Source organism: Thunnus albacares, chromosome 8, assembly GCF_914725855.1.
Source record: "Thunnus albacares chromosome 8, fThuAlb1.1, whole genome shotgun sequence".
NCBI classification, from domain to species: domain Eukaryota; kingdom Metazoa; phylum Chordata; class Actinopteri; order Scombriformes; family Scombridae; genus Thunnus; species Thunnus albacares.
In genome coordinates, this window is record NC_058113.1 from 23,883,206 (window position 1) to 23,905,106 (window position 21,901).

At 39.6% G+C, this 21,901-nt stretch overlaps 1 protein-coding gene across 1 annotated transcript; it reads left to right on the top strand.

Moving 5' to 3' along the window:
• Nucleotides 1–13,283: 13,283 nt before the first annotated feature.
• Nucleotides 13,284–14,695, top strand: LOC122986677. Its single transcript, XM_044357975.1, has 3 exons — nucleotides 13,284–13,376; nucleotides 13,471–13,529; nucleotides 13,664–14,695. The coding sequence occupies exons 1-3, from the start codon at nucleotides 13,348–13,350 to the stop codon at nucleotides 14,464–14,466; spliced, it is 891 nt and encodes a 296-aa protein (XP_044213910.1). The 5' UTR covers nucleotides 13,284–13,347; the 3' UTR covers nucleotides 14,467–14,695.
• Nucleotides 14,696–21,901: the final 7,206 nt, after the last annotated feature.

Consider the following 21,901-nt stretch of genomic DNA (forward strand, 5'->3'; position numbering starts at 1 on the left):
TTAACTCCACTTGAAGCCAATGTCACTGGCTCTCCCTTCTCCAGCTGGCTTGTAACACACACACACACACACACACACACACACACACACACACACACACACACTCCTGTGTTTGCATACTAATGTCTGTGTGCTAAACACCTTTCCATCATTCCTCTGATGAAATCTCTAGGCGGCCAGATCCACACTTGTTTGAATTGTTTATTTAGAGATTGTTATTCACTTGTTAATGAAACACCAATGCACGCAACATCTTGAAATGAAGTGCTGTCATGCTCAGTCTGTAACCCAGAATAGAAACATCAAATCTGTAAAGTCTCCAATGACATCTTATCATTTTGAAAGATGAATGTGTATTAAAATTCTGCCTGGCAAAGAAGAATGTGGAACGATCTTCAGCACTGATTTTGAGGGAATATTACATTTTTCTATGGATTTCAGTCGGTTAGTCCATTGGTCATTCTTTTGGTCTGTCCACCACTTTGGTCCAGACTGAAATATCTCCACAAGTATTGGATGGATCACCATGAAATATGGAACAGACCTTCATTCCCCCCTCAGGATGAATTGTAATTACTTTGATGATCCTCTGGCTTTTCCTCTAACACCATCATCAAGTCAAAATTTCACCCTGTCTAATGCTTTGGTTTATGACAAAATACCTACAAAACTAATGACATTCCCATTAGCCTCAGCTGTACTTTATGTTTGGTGCTCATTAGCAAATGTTGTTATATGCACAAGCTAAACTAAGATAGTGAATATGGTAAACATTGTACTTTCATGTTAACATTGTCATTGTCAACATTTTAGCATGTTGATGTGACTGTTCATAAGTGCAATCTTACTGAGTTGCTAGCATTTTACATCCTCAGTCTCACTGTGGTAGTTTGTGCCACCATTTCTATTCATTATACTCAGGGTAATTGCAAGAGAAATCAAAATAGAATTACAAAGTGCAAGGAGCTATTTCAGGCGCCCTTGGTTCCAAAAATCCCAGTATTTTTTCCCTTAGATAAAATTACGTGACTCACAGTTGGAGCTTCTAAGACTTGGATCAGCATGAAACTCTCCTGGTTAAACAATCAGTACAAAAGATTAACACCTACATTAGAAAATATTTGGTAAGTCAAAGGTACAAGATTTCTTAATGAAATGAAATGAAGTTGAAATAATTACATCCGTTGGCCACAACATAAACCTATAGGATTGTTAAATCAACCGGAAAAGTGCCATGTCTCTTAAGTCTGTAGGGCTCAGGTTTAACCATATTATAGGTACCAGTGATTGGGATGTGGAAATACAGGTGAATAATCCCATAAATATGTTTTCATCATTATGCTAATGGATTTTTAAACTGGATACAGACACAGGCATGGTACGTATGGCATTGTATTGTATGTCAACGCACATACACGCACAACACGTATGGACAAGGATATTCCTTGAATCTAAGTGATTCTAATTAGATAATCTAATTGACTGATGGTTGATATAATTGATGTTAACATACCAGTTTGGGTAATAATTTTAACTTTCACCTTTGTTTTTCCCTCCACAAACGCTATGATACTCTATCTTACATAATTGTCTTCTACATCTAGTTGCATCCCATGACCCCATATCTCAACAATTAAATTTGGAATGTGCACAAATGTGAAAATAACCATTTTGTAAAAAAAAAAAAAAAAAAAAAAGAAAGAAACTAAATAAATTAAAAAACTTTTTTTTTTTAAAACATGCCTCATGCAGGAAGTGATATACGTTAGTACCCATTGATTTCTGGGATTCACCAATCTTTTCTTATTTTTGCTCTTCTCTTAGGTAAGAGAAAATTTTACGAGTGGTTGAGAGCACTCTTACCAAGATAAGAGAAAATCATTTTTTTGTCCAACACAAGGAAACATAAGTTTTAAATTTGAGGAACATTAAAAAACACATGAATATCACATAATCAAATTTAGATTATTATATGTTTTGAGTAGAGTAATTATAATTGGATTCATGGGCCGATATTGAGTGTTCATTAAAATAACAACAAAAAAGCCTATTGACTAACACAGGTAGAAAAAAACTTATATGTATAAACTAATTTTAGGGCAAATATACAGTAGATTTCCAACATGAACATGCAAAATGTATCTTTAGCAACTGGTGTGTCTGTAAATGCATCTCTGATGGGGGCTTGAGTCCCTGATGTGCCTGGCAGTGGATCACTGTCTGTGTCGGGGGCTTCAGAAATTGATGCACCTGGAACGGCATCGCTGTCAAGTGGAGCGTCTGACTAGACACCTGTCAGTGCCACCTCTCCAATTATTTCTTGAATTCTACTTGCGATACCACCACCTCCTTATGTCCTCCTCCAGTTGTCATCATAGAGTGCTTGGCTTGGGCAATGCATTTTTTTGCCTCCATTTTCATGTCAAACCATTTTCTTTTAATTTCAGGTACTGTGTGTCCCTCTGCTGACACAGAATTCACAGCATCACATATGTTTTGCTATTGCTGAGTTTTTTATTTTCCTGTAACACCAGTACTGACACTCTTGAAAATCGCATTTACTTTGTTTAAATTTATTTAACTGTACGTCAGCTTCACTACTGCTGAAGTTCTTCTTCTTCTTCTTACAGCCTTCTTTTGGGCATGTGCCAGAGTATTAGGTAGGCAAAACATCTGCCCTTATATAGAGTTCACAGGGTGTTACCCTGTGCTAATAACAATCGGCATGCGCCTCCAATTTATGATCAACTGGGATTCATTATTCAGCACACCTGGGTAGGAGCAGATCTGGAGTTGACTTCTTATTTTTTCTCTTAAAAGAAAATTGTGAAAAAATATAAGAGAAATATAAGATATAAGAGAATGTTGCTGCATGAGGCCCATTGTTTCAATCATTTATTATAAAAGCAATGTTTTAGGTAGGGAGGCGAGGGAGGAAAGCAAAACCTGCAAAAAACCTTCTGAAATCACTCTTGTCATCGGACACTGAATATAATTCAATTCAGTTCAATTCAAGAACTTTATTGTCATTTTGCAAGCACAACAAAATGCAATTGCATCAATCTCAAATGGTGCATTTGTAGCTAAGACTTTACACATTTTTACAAAGAACAAATAAGACAGAAATGTAAAAATATCAGCAATAAAGAGTGCAGAATCTAAACAATATGAGTATAAAATATAAGCAATATAAAGTATAAAATGCAATAAATGATAAAATACAACAAAAATACAACTAACAAGGGACAGGGACAGGGACAGGCAGGAATATGTTCTCTTTCAACACAGATCAGTCCATTTGAACGAACCAGTGCAATTTTTGCTACGCTGAATGAAGAGTTGTGCAGCTTTCAATACCATTGAATGATAGAGAGCAATTGGCATCTTTTTTTATTTGGGGGTAATTTGAAATGCTTTATTATACAGTGAGTGCCAAAGTGGCAACTGTGATTAGGCTCCACTTTAAGGTATCATACATAAACTGTTCGCTCAGCAATCAAGGTTTGCTGTCTTTGTCTGCTTTCTTTTCTTTTTCATTTTCTTCTTTTTCTTTACCTCAGCTAGTCTCTTTTGTTTGTTTCTACAAATACAGGCTTGTGGTGAACAAGTTGCCATATTGAAGTGCTGATTTGAAATGCTTTTTTTCTGTCAGAGGGTTTTATGTTTTTAAGGCTGAAGCAATTTACCCAAACAAACACCTGATTACAAATGAGAGAGGCATGTGGGGGTTCTGTAGTAGAGTAACTTGTTTCTGTCATTTAGATTTTAATTAATACCATTATGTTTCTTACAGTTGTCTGATTGGAGGACTGCTGCCACAAACGTTTTACATGAATCATAGTTGGTACTGTATCCAAAGATGTGACTCTGTGTGTTGATGTCATTTCTCACTCTCAGATCACATTTCTCTCTATGTTATGGTAATTTAAACCTATTCAATTAAACGCTTCAGTAAACAAGTATGATGTTGGCTTCAAATTTTAACATATGAAAGGAGACAAAAGGTTATGCATTGTAACCATAGTGCTATGAGCACAGGCTCCAATAAGCTGCATAGGCTTAATCACTCTAACAGCAGCATAATTAAAGGATATATTCACAGTTTTTCAAGCCTGTCGTAAAACAATAGCCAGGCACCCGTATGAACACTGAAACAGGTTTTGCTCACCGTAATCATTCCTCTTGTTCATACTGGCCATTTAAAGATCCTTTCCTAATGCGCTTTCAGGGTAAGTACGGGACAAAATGAGTTAGTCATATCGAGTGGATTTGTTCCAAAGTCTTTTTATTAAAAATTCCATGTTTCCTCACACCGTCTTTCCCTGTTGAACTGCAGTGGAGGTGCAGTAACAAAAACAGAGAAATTTGCACTAAAAAGACTATTACTTTGGAAGTTATCCACTTGATTTGACTAACTCTGGTGGCTGAAACCTCATTTTAGCTTCAAATAAACTTTGGAATATATTTTTATACAAAACAAGGACTGTGGATTTTGTCCTCCATCACTGACATTGAAAGCACATTAGGGAGGAATCTTTAAACAGCCAGTATGAACAGGAGGAATTATTACAGAAAGAAAAACTCATTCAATGATCATTGTTTTAAGACAGACCTGAAAAAGTGTGAATCTATCCTTTAAGATTGCATTTCTCTGCTCAACCCTTCCCCTAGTACTGGCAACTATGACTGTTGTCACCCAACATCCACGGAATTGGAAATTGTAAGGTATCAGAAAATGACCCGCCTTTTAGTTGGCCTCATAATTATGGCCAACCTTCCCGAGCAAGCCATATTTCACACATTTCAGTTGACATTGCACCTGCAGCCTCACCTGGAGGGGAGCTTCCACAGCCAGTAGGCGTTACGCCGAGGTGGGGGTGGAGCTGAACTCGGCAAGGCTGCATGCCAGAGGCAGTGGCAAAACTTGAATGAATAACTGATTTGTAGTATGAAGTCCATGAAACCCTGAAGCATGGAGCATTGCTGCCACTTCCTGTTGAACTAGACGGGTGAGTGGGAAGCTATGAAGCAGCCCCAGGCGGGCAGATTGACCCTTGAGAACCAATGCATGAGAGATGTAATCCTTGAGTTCTTACATTATCACTGTAATCAGTAAATTTACATTCAAACTGTTTTTACGCTAAGATGTTTGATGTGGTATTGTGTTTTTAAGAATCAGTCCATCAGAGCAACTTTTAGTGCAGGTCTTTTAACTGAATTGACATTTCCTGTCAGCATAGCTGAGGCAATGCTCCATGAAGCTGTGGTTGTCTCTTGGAGTAGATTTCCGCTGTATTTGCAGTAATGTCTCCTTTCACGGCAAGGATGCTGGCCAATTAAAAACTCAGAATCTGTTATTCAGCAAAACCAAATGACTGTTGACTGCTGTGCAGAAGCCTACAGTATGGAGGACTGAACTTCCTCTAAAAAGTTTAGGGGTTGGCTTCCAGATGGTCGACAGATCTGTTTAATGCACCATAGGGGAGGATGAGACTACTGCTACACTAGTCACATATGACACTGCTAAGCATGCACGCTGCTATTTAAGGAAAAATAGACTACATCATACTCTTTACAATTCACTGTTAAAACTTGATCAATGTTTTACAAATGTTTGATGAAACAGTGCCACAATTTCTATTATGAATGGGAATCTTTGATCTTAAAGTATCCGTGTTGAAGAATAAAATTATGACTTTATCATTTAGAATTAAAAGGAAACTAATGATCAGTTTACAAAGAATTTTTACATGACATGTTAAGAGTTATGAAAGTGTATCACATCTCTAATTTCTTTGGGAAATCCTGTTTTCAAGTTCATTTCACTTTCATGGTGTCTAAGTGGTAAAAACACTGTGCGGTGCCAGGTCTGGAGGCAGAAGGGCAGGTGGGTGCTGATAGAGATGGGTGCGCAGACACCATGAACAGAGGGAAGGAGCCAAGACCTGCCAAGCATACACAGACACCAGCAAGCCCCCAAATGACACAACATATGGAGTACAGCTGAAAAATCCCTCCACCTTTCTCTACCCACCATCATCTCATCCTCTTTTCCTGCCGTACAGCAGCTCTGTGAAAAACTGGCACCAAAGCTGTGATAGCAAGTGGTGGATTTGAATATCTATTTTTGTAACAATGGCAACCATGTTAGGCATTCTCAGAAGACATGCTAAATCATATCCCAATTCATACTGATATTTACTGTGTTGAAAACATATAATTCTGTATGATAAATGAATCAGTGAAGCTTGTTAGGCAATAACATTGTTCCCTGCGGTAGCAAAGACTGCGAGGTGAAACCTGAATACTGCCTCCTCGTGAAGACAAAGAGTATGTGAGAATTCAGAAAAGCAGAATGTGAGTGCTATGAGGTTTATTTGTGATGCGTGTTTCTCTTGATACGATCAATATAGTCGATGTGTTGCCCTCCACAAACAGCTGTCTGCCTCTCATTAATGAGACGGAGGCCAATTACCTCCAAGACCACCTTCCACCCCTGCATTAAAGGCAAACCCCTTCTCTGCAGGCCAAAAAGGAGACAATGGAGGGAGTGCTTGACCTTGACTTTCCACAGCTTCGCTTTTGTGAAGGCAGATTTCGATGAGAGAAAAAAAAAAAACTTTCCCGCCTTTCTGTGTGGGTGAAAGAAATATTTGTCTAGTTTTCAGTGAGATAGAGATGATGGAGGTATCAAGCCATGGCAGTAATCTTCAGGATCAGCCATCACAGCCTATCACCTCTCTGTCTATTTCAGTTTTCTGTCTTCCTTTCAAGGTCTATTCTTCCTTCTTAGCCTGCTTCCCTCATTGTGCTAAAAGCAAAGCAAAGCCAAAGCCTCCAGAACTTAAGTACCTACCACACCAGCATTGCCATGACTGTAGGACATGTCCAGATGTGCAGTACATCAGACTGGCATTATCCACAGGCCCTTCACCCACAGACATTTAGCTGATTCACAGGGTGTCACAGCCAACAAATACAGTACTTGCTCCTGGCTTCCCAGTCATGGGTCATTCAAAGCTGGTCCAGCTCCAAGTAAGTTCATCGTCCAGAGACGAGATTCATCCTTATATCTTGTCTGAACTCTAATCAGAACTTCACAGATGGTAAGTTAGATAACTATGATAGTGCCTTAGATTGATGGCAGTGGATAAATTCAGTGCCAAGTCATGACGTCACTGTGACTACTTATTCATCACTGATGTCTTGTGCAGGAGAAATGCCTGTCACCATCTGTCATCACCCACAAACACCCAGATCAAATGATTTAAAGTGGGTACATTGAGAATATGAATACAATGGGATTCAGGATACGTAGACTACTGTAAGGTTCCCCAGTGGGAGGCCTGTGGACTGTGTAAGTTTAAAAGTTGACCAACAAACGTTCAATGTCAGCCACTATGAAAAAAAGGGAGAGTATTAAAATCCAGTTAAACTATGGAAGCATAACAAGCCATGGACATTACTAAGATGTATAAAGTTTGACAGTTGTGAAGTGGGAGGAGCTGCTGGTACCAAGATGGTTTTTCCCAATTCTATATTCCCATTTCAAAAATGTCTAATGATATCCACATTGTTCTTTTGGAGTAATCATGTTTTGTTCTTCAGTTTTGCAGTGGAAGGTGTCACGGAGTATAGAGTAGCAGTAATGGACCCAAATGCAGAGACTGACAAGCAGGGTTGACGAAAACCTTCTTATTCTTATTCTTGGGACAGTCAAGGACAGAATATGACAACACAGAACAAATGATGCAACAAAGACTGAACAGAAAACCAGGACTTAAAAGTAACTGAACTAACGAGGAGATGAGGTGCAGGTGGGGAGATGGGTGGAGAACTCAGGAGAGGGGAGTGAGCAGACAGGGGGCCGATTGGCTGGGGAAAGACAGGGAGCAGGGCAGGGCTGATGAGGCTAACACAGGGCAGGTGTGGGGAAAACAGAGCAGGGCAGGGCTAACGAGTCCAAATGCAGGGCAGGTCTGGAGAGAAAAACAGGCCATGGAGGAGTGCAGGAACACAGAGCAAGCTGAAAACCAAAACCCAGAGACCACAAACTCTCAATACAACCCACACCAACCCGACCAAGAACAATCATGAACACAAACCCAAGTACACAACACCCCAAGCTAAACGACAAAAGCAGTCCTCCAAACCCACCACTCAAATCATAACAAGCAAAACCATATGACCAGAAGGACTTAATGTGAGTGCAACACAGGAAACCCCAAAGAACACAAAAACACAAAGGACCCTATTTTAACGATCTAAAGCGCACGGTCTGAAGCACATGGCGCAAGTGCATTTAGGGTGTGTCGAGATCCACTTTTGCTATTTCAACAGCAGAGAAATGGTCACTGCGCCAGGCACATGGTTCAAAGGGGTTGTCCATCGTCTCCTAATTAATCATGGGTGTGTTTTGGGCGTAACATGCAATAAACCAATAAGAGTGTCATCTCCCATTCCCTATAAAAGCCGGTGTGCTTGCACCTGCCTATGTAGGCGCATATTAACAGGAGTATATAACAGTGAAACACTGCGCTATTGACTTCTGACTAGGTTTTTGTTGGTCAATAGCGCAATCGCTCTCTGCTGCCTCAAGATAGCAATGCGCCAACAATGTGCCTCACCACACCTCATTTTAAGACCAACACACCCATAGGCGTTCTGATGGGTGCAAGTGCATTTGCTCAATGTGGGCACTGGACGGGAACATGACAACTGCGTCGGTCTTAAACTAACAGACAGTTGTGTCGCACTTGGCATCGCTTTGCGCCCGGTGTAAGATTCAGCCCAAAGAGTCCAAAAAACACAAAGTCCAGATAGGATGTGACAGAAGGCTCCAAATAGTCCAACACCTGTGAGCCTCAGCTGCCATTGCTATGGAGAAGAAGGCAGTCAGAGGCACATATCAGAGCTGTGGCAAATTAAAAACACTTCATTGTTGCGGTTGTAAACAAAACATGGGACTATTGTTGTAGAATTAATAGAAAATGGACCCAGAACACAAAAGTATATTGATTTTAAACTGCAGATTGTATCATTACTTTCCACAAAAACGTAATCTTTAGTTTCTGTCCACCATTAGCAGTGCATGAAACAGAACGTTTGGATGTTTATCACTGAAAACCAATTTGGGAGTCTTTTGTACCTTTGACTTTTTTTAAATCAAAGAATCAGAGATTTTCTAACACAGTTGCTAATAGTTTTTACTAATGATTCAACCCGAAGAGTGTATTGTTTATCTATGCTGTAGAAGTGCTCCCACTGTTAGTCACCTCACTTTGTCTAGAGAGAATGAATGGAGCTTCGATCACAGGCAAAGTTCTGTGTATCAAAACATATCTGTATCTGATATGTTCAAATATATTGAAAAGACAAATGTCCAAAAGATCCAAAATACTGCAATACAGAATAAGACAACTAAATTGGAGCGAAATTGAGATGGAATCCCAAAATAGGACAGAAAGTAAAACCAATTTGAGACAAGGAAACAGAAATAAATATTATTATTATCATTATTATTGTGATGCATACATACAGTATGTGTAGTAGGAAACATGCAGTATATGAAAGCCATGGTAAAATACACAAATACATTGAACTGAAGAAAGTATACAATGTGAAGACTGTAAAACTATAAACTGACCTTCATAATTAATTCATCAAACTTAAACCATATAGAGCTGCATGGGGATTTGGCTTATGTTGATTTGCTGCCACAGTTCAACTTGTCAGACTTTGCTGCTGAGCATCATGGGAATTAGGGGTACAACTTTTGCTTGGATAGCAAAACACTGAGAAAAGACACCATTCATTATTACTCTCTTCCTTCTTTCTTTTGACGAGCCTACTTGGGTTTCCCGGCCCCTGTAGAAGTAGACATAGCTAATTAATCCCTAACGCTGAGCAGAGCGTGGGGAGATGGTTTAGGACAGCACCATGCAAAGTGGCATCCACAACATCCAAATGAGGCCTGACAGGTGACTGTGTCCCCAATGCAACCTCATTGCATGCTGGAACCAACCGTGAGGGGCATTTGTTCAGGATATCACAAGCAATATTTGCTGACTGCTCTTTTTCCTAATTGGTATGGAATTTAAAAGAACCATTCTGGCGCTGTCATTTTTAATTATATTTAAGGCCTTACACCATCTTCTTGTCACTTTTTTCTTGTTTCGGAAAGCCTGGAGAGAGGGACAGATTGCAACCAATAGTCTATGTTCAGTTAGTTAAAAGATGAGAAAAGCAGGCTCCAAAAAATCCAAAATTAATTGTTGTCTCAAATCGCAGGCTCAGCACGTCTGGTGCAGGGAAGCCGCTATAATGAATGTTGTATGAACAGGAGATGAAATGGAGGGCTTGCTAATTTAGTAATGTGGAAACAAATGGTTTGCTTCCTCTTATGCACGATCACTCTCTGTCATTTTTCGTATTCAATATTTCACTCACTGTGTTTTTTTTTTTTTTGACCATCTCTCTCACAGAAACTGTTGCTTTTTGTGTGTGTGTGTGTGTCTCTCTCTCTTTCTCTGTTCCTCCTCTCCTTTCCCTCGCTCCCTCTGCTGATTGCTATTCGTGCTTTGGAGGCAGCCTGAGCCCTAGAGCTCAAAGAGTTCAGTATCTGTTGTCCACAGTGGTGAGAGGAAGAATGAGAAAACAGCAATTGAAAGTAGAAATGTGAAGGAAAAGAAGCCTGAAATTCAGTAAAACACTTACTACCTGCCAGTTTATTCATCTATTTGTTGGTGATTCCCATGAAAATAAAGGTTGCTAGAATCTTGTGCACTTATTCATCAGAAACATGAGGTTGCTAGAGGTTTCTATAAACCTATAACCATGAACAACATTTTACTATAATTAAATTAATTTAATTAAATATAATTTTCTCAAAACAATACTGTAAGTCACCATGTCACTCCAGGCTCACAGAGCACCGTATAGCATCAAGAAAACTCTTATCCAGGCTCTTCATACTACACAGTTTAAACCACATAATATAGTTGACCAATATACATTTAGCATCTAATGATTATGAATATAAATATACATGTACAGTCTGTGGATGTAGATTTATTTTCTTGACTATGTTCTCTTGTATCAGAGATGACAAACATTGCAGCAGAATTAATGTACATACTTTCCCTTTAGCTGTTTTTTGTCTACAAGAAAATTCAGTGTAGTATTAAGCACTTTAAAATAGCAACTACAGTGTACCAACTCTCCTGTGGTCTACAACAGCTGCATTGGAGATGGAGTCCTGAAGATACACTAACATGCAAAACAAATGCACAAAAACATATTAAAGATTGCGAGGATGCATACACTTTCACTCTTTATCTCTGTCTTGACTTGCATATACAAACACGTGTGCAAACACACACATGCGCCCACACACAACCACTGGAAAAGACACTCTGGCAAATACTGTTTACTGATATGCGGATTGGGTTTAAGAGCGGAACGCTGAGCATTTCAATCTAAACAGTAAACACTCTTAATTGGATTGTGTGCTTATGTGCTTTGATGTGAATCCTCTAAGGACTGTATATTATTAGGCCTAATTGATTCTGATACATATTTACACGAGTTTGGAAAATTAGTCCAAAACAAATGTGAGTGGTTTCATCAGGAATCTAATAGCAGGCATATTACTTGCCACCTTTCGGCTGAAACAGCCATTACCGGAACATTGTGTCACTCCAGTGTCAGAGTTCATTGGTCATTCGGCAGACCGGTGAGGCTGCTCTGTCTGTGTCAACATCTTGTGGAAATGACACCGCAGACCTCCTGCTCTTCACAAATGAGGCCCAGTGGGGGCAATGGGAGCCGAGCAAGGGGGGGCTCATCCTCACCCTGAGGATGAGAGGTGGAGCACTGATCCTCTGTTGCTGACCTCTTATACCATCACCTACCTCCAGAGGGTGTATGTCAAACGATTCAACCTCTTCCACATGGGATATAGGTCTACTTTTTTTTCCTATAAATGTCAGCCAGCACAGGGCAAAATACAATTGCTTTGTGGATAGACAAGCCAACACCACGAGATTTAATGTGTATGTCTGTTTGTTTATCAGGCCTGTGTGCCCTATAGAAACCCACAAGTCAAAGTTCAAGACAAGTCTAGTCCATCCTTATCAAAAGACAGATGGTCTTTGAAGTGCATGAGCAGAGGATTAGGTCTGTAGGTTGATTGAGGGTTGATGCCACTTTTTGGCATCGCTCTCCCCCGGTGACACTGCAGTGGGAAAATAACACAAGCACCTTGGCCGAGCGGGCATTCACATCTTTGGTTTCACATCACCTGCAATTTGAATTCCATTACTTGCCGTGCCACACTTCAAATAAAGCTCGGGCCTATTAATTACCAAAGTATGGGTTCAGGGTAAAGGTGAACGTGCAATTACAGAATTAAATCAAGCCCCCGTTTAGCTTGTCAGTCCTGACAGAAATAATTTGGGTGAATTATTAAATGCTTCCACTGCTCTCAGCTGCTTCATTGTCGGCTCAGACATACCCAGCTGCAGGAATCCAAGCTCTGCTCCTTTCTCTCTAAAATAAAACTATTAATTGTGCCTCTTTTCCTTCTCCTTCAGATTCAATTAGTCATAAAATTGTACATGTTTACGACAAACAAAAGAAACATTACCCACTGTTACTGCTGTATGTATGCCTCCAAATGTTTTCTGTGTTCTTTGAACCATTTAATAAAAGAGGTCAAGCTTAATGAGATCATTTTAAATTTGTGGTGGTTATGGTAATCATGCGGAAATCGTATATCATTATCATGGTTTTAGGTCTAGTGAATTAGAAGTTTTAATTAGCTACCTGTTCAGGTAATTTAAAGTTTTGAGGTGATGTTATGAATTATGCTAAGGTTGCAAAATAGAGCCTATTTACACACCTTAATGTTATTTTACCCCAACCTATTCAGACATGTCTTTTGATGTGGTTTAATTTAGTGTGTTATATAAATAAGGAATGACAAAATTGTACTGATATCCCAGTGAACCATAAATATTTGCATGACTCTTATCCCTACTGCTCATACTGCCATGTTTTAAATGTGTGTTTCACTTCACTAAAATGAAAAATAACAAAAACGTCTTGTTTTGTTTGAATTCTGCTGCTAGCAAGCATTTTAACTAATTGCCTGTAATGAAGCAATTTGCCAGTGGCTGACTGGATTCAGTGGTTGGGTTCTGGGCTCTATGACAACCAGCTGTCTGTAATTAGTAAATCAAGCCAGGGTGACGTTTTGGGCAGTCAGAGTGGCTGCAAAAGAAGTCAAGAGGGGCAAGTGTTTCAGTAATTGCATTGCCATGAAGTTTATGCTGACATAACTGCAGGATGTTTGTACCTGTGGTGGTTTTTCTTAGGTATTTTAAACCTGAATGTTTCCTGTGGTTAAAAAACAATCATAGCTGCTCAGTGCTGTGCTGTTTGGCTTACAGTGTTTGTTGTTTTTTGCAGCACTGTTGGGCTTCACTCTGTGGCAGCTGGAGGTGTGTATTGTGCTAAAACAGCGAGAGGTATGTAGTGCACTTTGATTGATGTTACTGCTTTCTTATAATTACCAATTAGCAGGTATATCTGACATTTCACAACAGCGAAATAACAAGCAGAATAAATACAGTTAATTCTTCGATATGTTTTTCTGCTGTAGCCCGTGCAGCTGCCATGGGTTTGGATTATCCTGGAGTCCACGGAGCCCCGGATCTGTTAGGACCAGCTCACCTTGGGATGCACCGCAGGACAATATGGCCTCTCCCTTATTATAACAATGCACCTAACATGGCCCACTACAAACAAAATCAGCCAGCAGTGAGCTCCTTATATGACAGGACACATAAACATGCTGACCCCAGGAATGCTGAATCAACCACATTTCTACTGAGACATGGCACTTACATTCCCTTTCAAAGTGAATACACCACTAACCAACGGCTCAGCTTTCCCAGAGGACAGTCTGTTAGCAACCACAAGTCCAATTTTGAGGAGGTCAAGCATGTTGCCCCTCCAACACGTGCTGAAGCCCCAGGCCAGTCTGACCCTGTGAATAGGGATCCTCAAGGTCGCAACAAGCCGCTCTCATTTGTCTACAATGAGCATGACCTTGTTGTTGATGAGTCTGTCCCAAATAGACATGGCATGTCTCTGAGCGCACTCACCCTGCCTCAAAGCAGGGGTCATGGCGCTTACCAGAGGGGTCCTGGACTGACTGGATATGGCCTGGGAAGAAAAATCCCTTTCTTTGGTTCATCTCGTTTCTCCAACAAAGGCCATGTCAGTGCTGTGACTAGCCAAGGCCCTGCTGTTGGTAGACTGGAAAGGACTCGGTTCCCTGGCCATCTTGCTCAGGCCCTGCACAGACGCCTCAATGTCAAACAATTTGTTCAAGGTAACCCTGGTCTTAGACGTCTGATAAAACCAAAATCAGGCCCAAAACAGAAGAAGTCGGTGAACTAAAGGGTTTTGACACATAGTTTGGCTGTCTTGTCCAATCATGTCCTTATGAAGAGTTCTCCGAGTTAACAAGCAAGCATTTTGTGAATCTGCCCATTTTGTGGTTTTCCTCTGATCTCAATGTCCAGTTTCTGTGTAGAAGCTCCTGCATTACATTATCACCTGTAGCAGAGAGCAAAACAACTCACAGCATACGTTTCTCCTTGAACATAAAATTTACAAATGGTTATAATTCTCAGTGCCTTGCTTGTTTTTTTTTTTTTTTTCCTCATCATAAATGTCTGCGAGATCTGAATGTTACCAGAGTGCCATCTGTTGGTTCTAATAGGTATATATCTTTTTGGCTCACATTGTACACAGGTGCTGCTTAACAGAAGGTCAGCCTTTGACAAATCCCATAATCTGTTTACAATCTGTTGTTTTCAAGTACTACTAGTGGTTATGCTAATTTCTCCAAATAGCCTTTCAGTGACGGCATGTTTTACTGGCAGCCAGGTATTTCTAATAGAGAAAATGAGGTGTTAAAATGCAGCTTTACATTTTGAATTTGGGTAACTATATCAGCAAATTTTGAACATTTATCTTTGCTCTACTTGTTCCTGAGCAGAACAGGGACTTGAAGCATGGGTAGATGTTGTGAGGCAAGATTAATTGAAGAAATGCTTCACATGTCAACCCCTGGCTTTGATTCCTCACTGAAAGATGTTTGAGTGTGTGAAATGCTAGGCGGTTAAGGTTATCCACTGATCGACCCATAAATCAATCAATCAGGAGCCAGAGAATGAGTTGCTTATGAGCACTCATCCAGGAACGTGAATAAGGAAATGAGTGACAGAACAAAGTAAGCAATCAACTGTTTATGGGAGGCGGCACGGAAGGCAGTCAAGAGGGGCCATATATCATACAGAATGTCAGGTTGGGCAGAAGAAGACAATGTTCAGCAGCAGCAGGGAGCTAGTTTAAATCCTATCTGGACACCACACATTTGGAAATATGATTCGAAATGCAAAATCTAAAAGTTGAGTATATCTTGCATAAAATAATTTGATATCAGAGTATTACATGTAAGACAAAGTGCATGTAAAAACACACCGTCACTGATTGCTACATACATCTACATCTACATATATCCTGCCGTCGTTCACCTCTTTACCCTCGATCAATGACTTAATGACCCAATATACAGTTTGAGAAAGGAGGGGGATGGTGAGAGAAGCAGGAAGAGAAGAAGCAACTTTGTGTTAACATGTGGGCTGTAAAACCCAAGATGATGATCTTTAATACACCAAGAGCATATCGCTTGCAGCTTGCTGATGGCGCAACATGTGAGACAGGAGGTTTATTAGCATAAAGTGACTGACAAATAAATCTGACATCTCTTCATATCAGGGCCCGTCCCTTGCAGTGCAGTTACGTATATTCAACTTTTAAACAGAGTCAGATAAGATGGCTGACAACAAATTCCACATGGGGAGAGCAGCATAACCTAGTGAGCCGATAGGATTCATTTACAGCACATGACAATGTGTCCATCCCAGCATTGATTCACTCGGATGAAAAACATCAAGAACTATTTTCTTTTTATCTAAACATGGTGGTCAAACAACAATTACTATACATGTCAAATAATAATGCAGTCCAGCACAAGTCCACACAATAAATAGTAATTCTGTAAAGCTTATAAGGTGCAGCTTGTTAAGGCAGTGTATGAGGCATTTTTATTTAACTGTATGGTCATTTTTGAAGCAGCAGAGGTAATGATCTACCTCTGTGCATTGTTCTGTTGCTTATTATGTTCTCCCATATTATTTCCCATAACAAACTGTCCACATGTTGGACACGGTCTCAACTAAAATCTGACAGTTTCAACAAAAATTGAACAGGTAATTTGTTATTTGCATATTTTACACATTCTCATGATATCATTTACACCTTCTGTAATTATATAACCATGCATTATGTTGTCTTTTTGTATAAACAAACATTTACCCACTCATTATATATGTTGGCCTCCAGTCAGTGCTGATGTCAGTCTATAGTTCACTGAAAAATTCCCCTGCTAAAAGAGTCTGCTTCACAGCCAATACATCCTGCACCACTATGCATTGTGCATGAGGTTTTTCAGCTGCAAACCCTTAGACTAGCCCAGCTTGGCTGCAAGTCTACGCTCTTCATCTTGTCTGCAGAGAGCAATTGTGCTTGCCTGAGAAATGTGCAAACACTGAGGCACTGCATAGTCCTTCTCAACCTTGAACAATGGGTAAGTTTGTGTTGTTTGAAAGGGGCATATAAAACAATGAACATGTCCAAAATACTGTAGCTCTAGTAGATAAAGCAGCAGCTATACTGGGCACATTTAGCAATCAGCAGCCACAGAAAAGTAACACTAATGAACACACAAACACAGTGCAACAACTACAACAGTCACAGCCCTCTGGTTCTGGTTGGCATCGATTGTTTCAGTTTATCTTTAAATAAGTTTCAAGCTTTCTGGTTTCACATGCTGGCACTCCCTGTGTGCTGGCATCCCCAACAGAATCCAACAAAATGGTCCACCAGACCAGTTTATATTTTATTTCAGTTGGATCATTGTCCACAGACCAACACAATAAAAATTCATAGCGCCTACGAAGAAAGTGGTGGCGCTCAACTAAGTGCTTAGTGATGCTTGCACTGCTTGGTTTTAGACTACATAATTTTTTTTTCCAAAAAAAAATCACCTAAATGTCTTTATAAAGTCTGAAGTATGGATATGAACATCTTAGACAACCCATGCATACTTTATCAGTGCATGGTTATACAGTTACAGGACTGAATATCTCTCTGTGGTAGTGTGCTCTGACATTTGTTGGACAGTTTTGTTTATTTGGCCTCTCAAGAAGGAGGGCATTAAATCACACCGAACTACAAGCATGTCAAGGATGATACAATAAAGTCTTTGTGGTCCTTGATATAAAAATATTAATATGCAGAAGTCCAGATGGCTGCCAACAAATTAACACAATAAATACTGATGTCATTATCAATAAAATCACTCCAAATTAAGCATCTAAAACATAAATTATAACATATTGCATACAAATTCTATCCAGAATTGTAAGCTCACATTTCCAAGTTTCCGATAAGCTGTGATTTGATCTCATTTTCTTATTTCTTTATTATGCAAAAGCAACATTTTACAAGTCCTGGTACTTTGGAAACCTTAAAGAAAAAGCACCCATGTTGGTATTAAGCCTCAGCAAGCACAAGTTGGCAACACTAGCTCTAGTCTGGTGGGCATGAGTTCCCCCAACACTACAAAGGTGGTCTTTGACATATACTCAGGGTCTCTGTTGGTAAAAATGTTATGAACTACACTGAGCTGTAGTTATACAGCTCGATCCTTCAAGGGTAGCCATCCGAGCTGTTGGACTTGCTGTTTGCCAACATGCACCCTTGGGTTCAAGCCCAATACGACCTTGGCTAACTTGTTCTGAGAGGTGGAAATGGTGGTGTTGTCGCTCTGAAAATCTATTGCAGACTATGCTCTGGCAAATATCAGTGCTTGTTTTCACCATCTGTTGATGTCAGAATCTGTCAGTGTGTATCAGAAGTAAACCAGGCTGCCACGGCCACCACGCAGCATGTGGTACTTGGCATGATTTACTGTAGATACAACTTATGACCTAAATGTCATCATACTGTGGTGAGGCCCACTTCCTACTGATTTCTGACATGGAAAAAAACAACACTCTCAAATAACTCTCATACAACTTGCTGTAACAACATGGAACAGCCTTCCCCCTGCTGTCATTGGAGATATTGCATCAAGTAGTGTTCATGCCTTCAAGAAGAGACTAACAAACACCTCCTCAGCACGAGACTGCAATCCTAAAGCTCAGGGACTTTCATATGTATACAAATCAGCCTCATATATATTCCTGAGTAGCTGCAGATCAGTGATAAGCTCTCTGAATGGTATTCATGAAGCTTGTATCTGTAAAAGCATTTTTTTAAAAAAGCTCGTTTTTTTTCATTGGTTCCCAACCTGCAGGTCAGAAATAAATCTCAAGGGTCAACAGATAAGAAAGAAAAAAAAAAATTCTGTTACACAAAGTTAAGTGTATTTTTCTGACTTTTCCCTCAATTTTGCCTTCTTGTGAAATACTGGATACTTTCACTTCTTCAGGCAACAAAATGAAAATCGCTGAAATTATACAGTCCAAGCAGAATAAAATGGTGCCACGCTTGCCATAATCTGTGATAAGGGGTCACAAGTAAACAATACTTGATAAATTTTCTATTTTTAAGGTTCATAGGCCAAAAAAATTGACAACCACTATCCTCACAAATCCTAACAATATTTCATACAGAATATGCTTATTCCACTTGTTCTGCCACACAAACAAAAATCCCACCTTGAGTTTATTAAAGCTCTGCCATGTTCTGGGTGTGTTTCATTACTCATATTGTAACACACGTCTTCTTCTTCCTTTAAACAAGCCCAGTAAAATAGTGTGGTAAATATGTGTCTGTGCTTGTCTGTCTATGTGCGTGTTGTAATGTGTGTGTGGGTTTTTTTTTTACTTCTCGTGTTCCTTTCCTCTCCTCTTGTTGTCCCACACCAGGCTCTCTGTGAACCCACTATAGCCTGCCAGCACAACTGACCTGTGGTAAGCATGGATGGTGGTAAGGGGGAAATCAATAGTCAATTCCATTTTGCAGCCAGCGTGTGACAGGTACTAGATAGGAGTGGATTGGGTGCAAGAGCGTGAGTCGAAGCTTGACTGACCCTCTTCCCCATCTCCCTCTCTCTCCCCTTGTCTACCAGGGTCTTGCTCTCTCTCTCGACCAACCCGCATGGTGGAAACAGCAGCGAAGCGCAAGAGGCCACATTCCTTGGTGTACAACTCTGGATTATGGAGACACATTAAGCATCATCCAGTGTGAGTGTTGAATATGACAAATGATTAAGCTCATGACTGAATCAGGATGTATCTTATTTAATTGATGCTGACTCATTACAATAGAGCTGCATTACAGGATTGATTGGATCCCTCTGGAGTGGCACCTGTACATATTTTCATATATTTGTATGATTTGAATACATATAACAGGACACTTTGCTCTGCACATTTGCAAGCTGCATCCATACACATGTTATGATTGTAACAGTGATAATGGGAACAGAAGGTTAATCACATGCACCATCCTTATTGCCACTTTTCAGGACATATGGTTCCTCCATCTGGGAGTTTTGATAATATGGGCAGCAAGTACAGCACATATCTGAATTTTAACTGCAGGCTATGTGTCAGATTCAAAGGTAGGTACTGTATACATTTTTATATATATTTTGACAAAAAATCTTGACTCATGGTCCATTTATTAGCTTTTTCAGGAGCTTGAAATCATATCTCACAGTTTTCTTAATGGAAAGAGAGTTTACTCAGTTGTCACGATTATTTCATGGTTTAAAGTTCTGGAAAAAGCAAATCAATGGACCTTTTTTTGTCAAACTACTGTTTCAAAAATGCACTTTCAATTATTTAATTAAATTCACTGTGTTGTGAAATATATTTTCTTCCCCACAAATCTGATAAATTGATTGTTGTCTGATAAAATAAATTAAAATACATATATTTTAAATGCAACTATACTTACTGAGAAAAATGTATTCAGAACATTTCATGCACATATTTTTATTTTATTTTAAAAGAGTTTACCTTTTTCATACTTGATTGATAAACATACGACTCAGCCTTAACAGACTGATGTACAATTAAAATCTTTGTTGTATTCCATTAAAATGTGTTAATGTGATGGCTCAGTTTTCCTAGCAGGGGTCCTTCATTTTATGATACTCAAAAGTATACTATTCAAAGGCGAACACCTCCAGTTCTGGCAGGTCTGGTCAGTAATTACAGCTGTGAGGCGGGTATTGAGTGTTTAATAGCACATAAATATCTCTGGCTGATAATTCTCAGGTCATAGGACTGATTTGAGAACACTTTCATGCATTGTTAGAGAAACAATTATTTCCTTTATAGATGCAATGTGTAATTTACTTCACCATTAAACCCTGGGTACAGTATATTGATTTTGACTTTTAGGGTTGAGTGGAGTAGTAGGATGGCATCGTTTCAACAGAAAGCAGTTAAAAAGCAGGACTTAACTATTTTTAGATCTGAATGTCATGCATCCATGATTAACAGAAGCCATGATTACAGCAGTTGTGATTGCAGTTAACTACTGTAATTCTCTGCATAATAGTAGATAGATATGAGAGGATATTTCCAGCAGTGACTAATTTGGGGTTAGTCACATCTCTAATGTGAATAAGAATCTAAAGAGGAGACAGCATTCTATTAAGTACAGTACAAGAACCATAATCAAACCTAGCAAAGCTCCATCGGTTCAACTTAGCTTCAGGGGCCCTCAGCTAATTTTACTGCTCACTGAAATGTAGTATGTAATACCCAGTGGATGGAGAACACTTCGTTCATTACTGCTGATTAGGAAAAAAAGATCAAGCAAAATATGTCAACGCACGATAACCAGTTAATGTATTTTTAATTAGTAGCTGCTTTTCTTCTCTCCCGTTGACGCCTATTGAGAAACCTACCATTGCATGTCTTTAATACTTCCTCCAACAGCCTCTTGATTAACAGTTAGCTTCCATTATGTTTTTGAGGACGATAGAGTGACCGAGCAGGGATACAGCTGTTAGATTAAAAGTTGAGTGGGTGACCTAACTGGCTCGCCTTGCACACCATTTGAAATGAGGCCTCAGACAGAGAATCATTTTACAATTTAATAAGCTAATAAATGTGACATGGCAAGTAGTTTCAAGTGCCCTTGGGGGGTCAAGGCACAGTTTACAATCCCATTTAAGAGCTTGTTCTATTACCATGCTGACAAAGGCTCGGACAGGCACGGAGAAGGAGATGAGTGCATTTTAAGACAGCCTCTATGATACAGCAGATCTGCTACTTCAAGGGGCACACTCAATGCAGAGAGGTCGGTCAGTCTGAACCAGACTTATTGCATTCTTCAAGAAGGCTCCCTGGAGTCATGTTGCAGGGCATTTGACAGCCTCCATATTAACACTTAATGGGAAAAGACCATCAAATAAAGTTGAAATACCTACCTACTCTCATACAACCAAAGGCCAGACACCTCACATGTTCAGAGATTGACGTTTAATTATTGAACTGTTCCCATTTCTCATAACATATCAGAATGGCTATATATTCTACACAATAAATAAACATCCACTATCACCTGTAAAGAATTAAAAATTTGTTCCAGATTTTATTATTTCAGTTGAACTGTCCAACTCATTTCTTACAAGAAAGCCCCCACTATTCCTTCCCAGAACTGGGCCCCATCAGTCATGTGTTTCTTCCTGGAAAATAGTGAAGTTTCACAAATTCAAAACAAGGATGTTGCTGTTGCT

What these genes read in the sequence shown, in the direction of transcription:
- LOC122986677 (XM_044357975.1), top strand. Translation starts at nt 13,348, where the DNA reads ATGTTTGTACCTGTGGTGGTTTTTCTTAG. An exon ending in CCTGTGGTGGTTTTTCTTAG is followed by an intron (nt 13,377 to 13,470) that starts GTATTTTAAACC and finishes TGTTTTTTGCAG; the next exon opens with CACTGTTGGGCTTCACTCTG. An exon ending in TTGTGCTAAAACAGCGAGAG is followed by an intron (nt 13,530 to 13,663) that starts GTATGTAGTGCA and finishes TTTCTGCTGTAG; the next exon opens with CCCGTGCAGCTGCCATGGGT.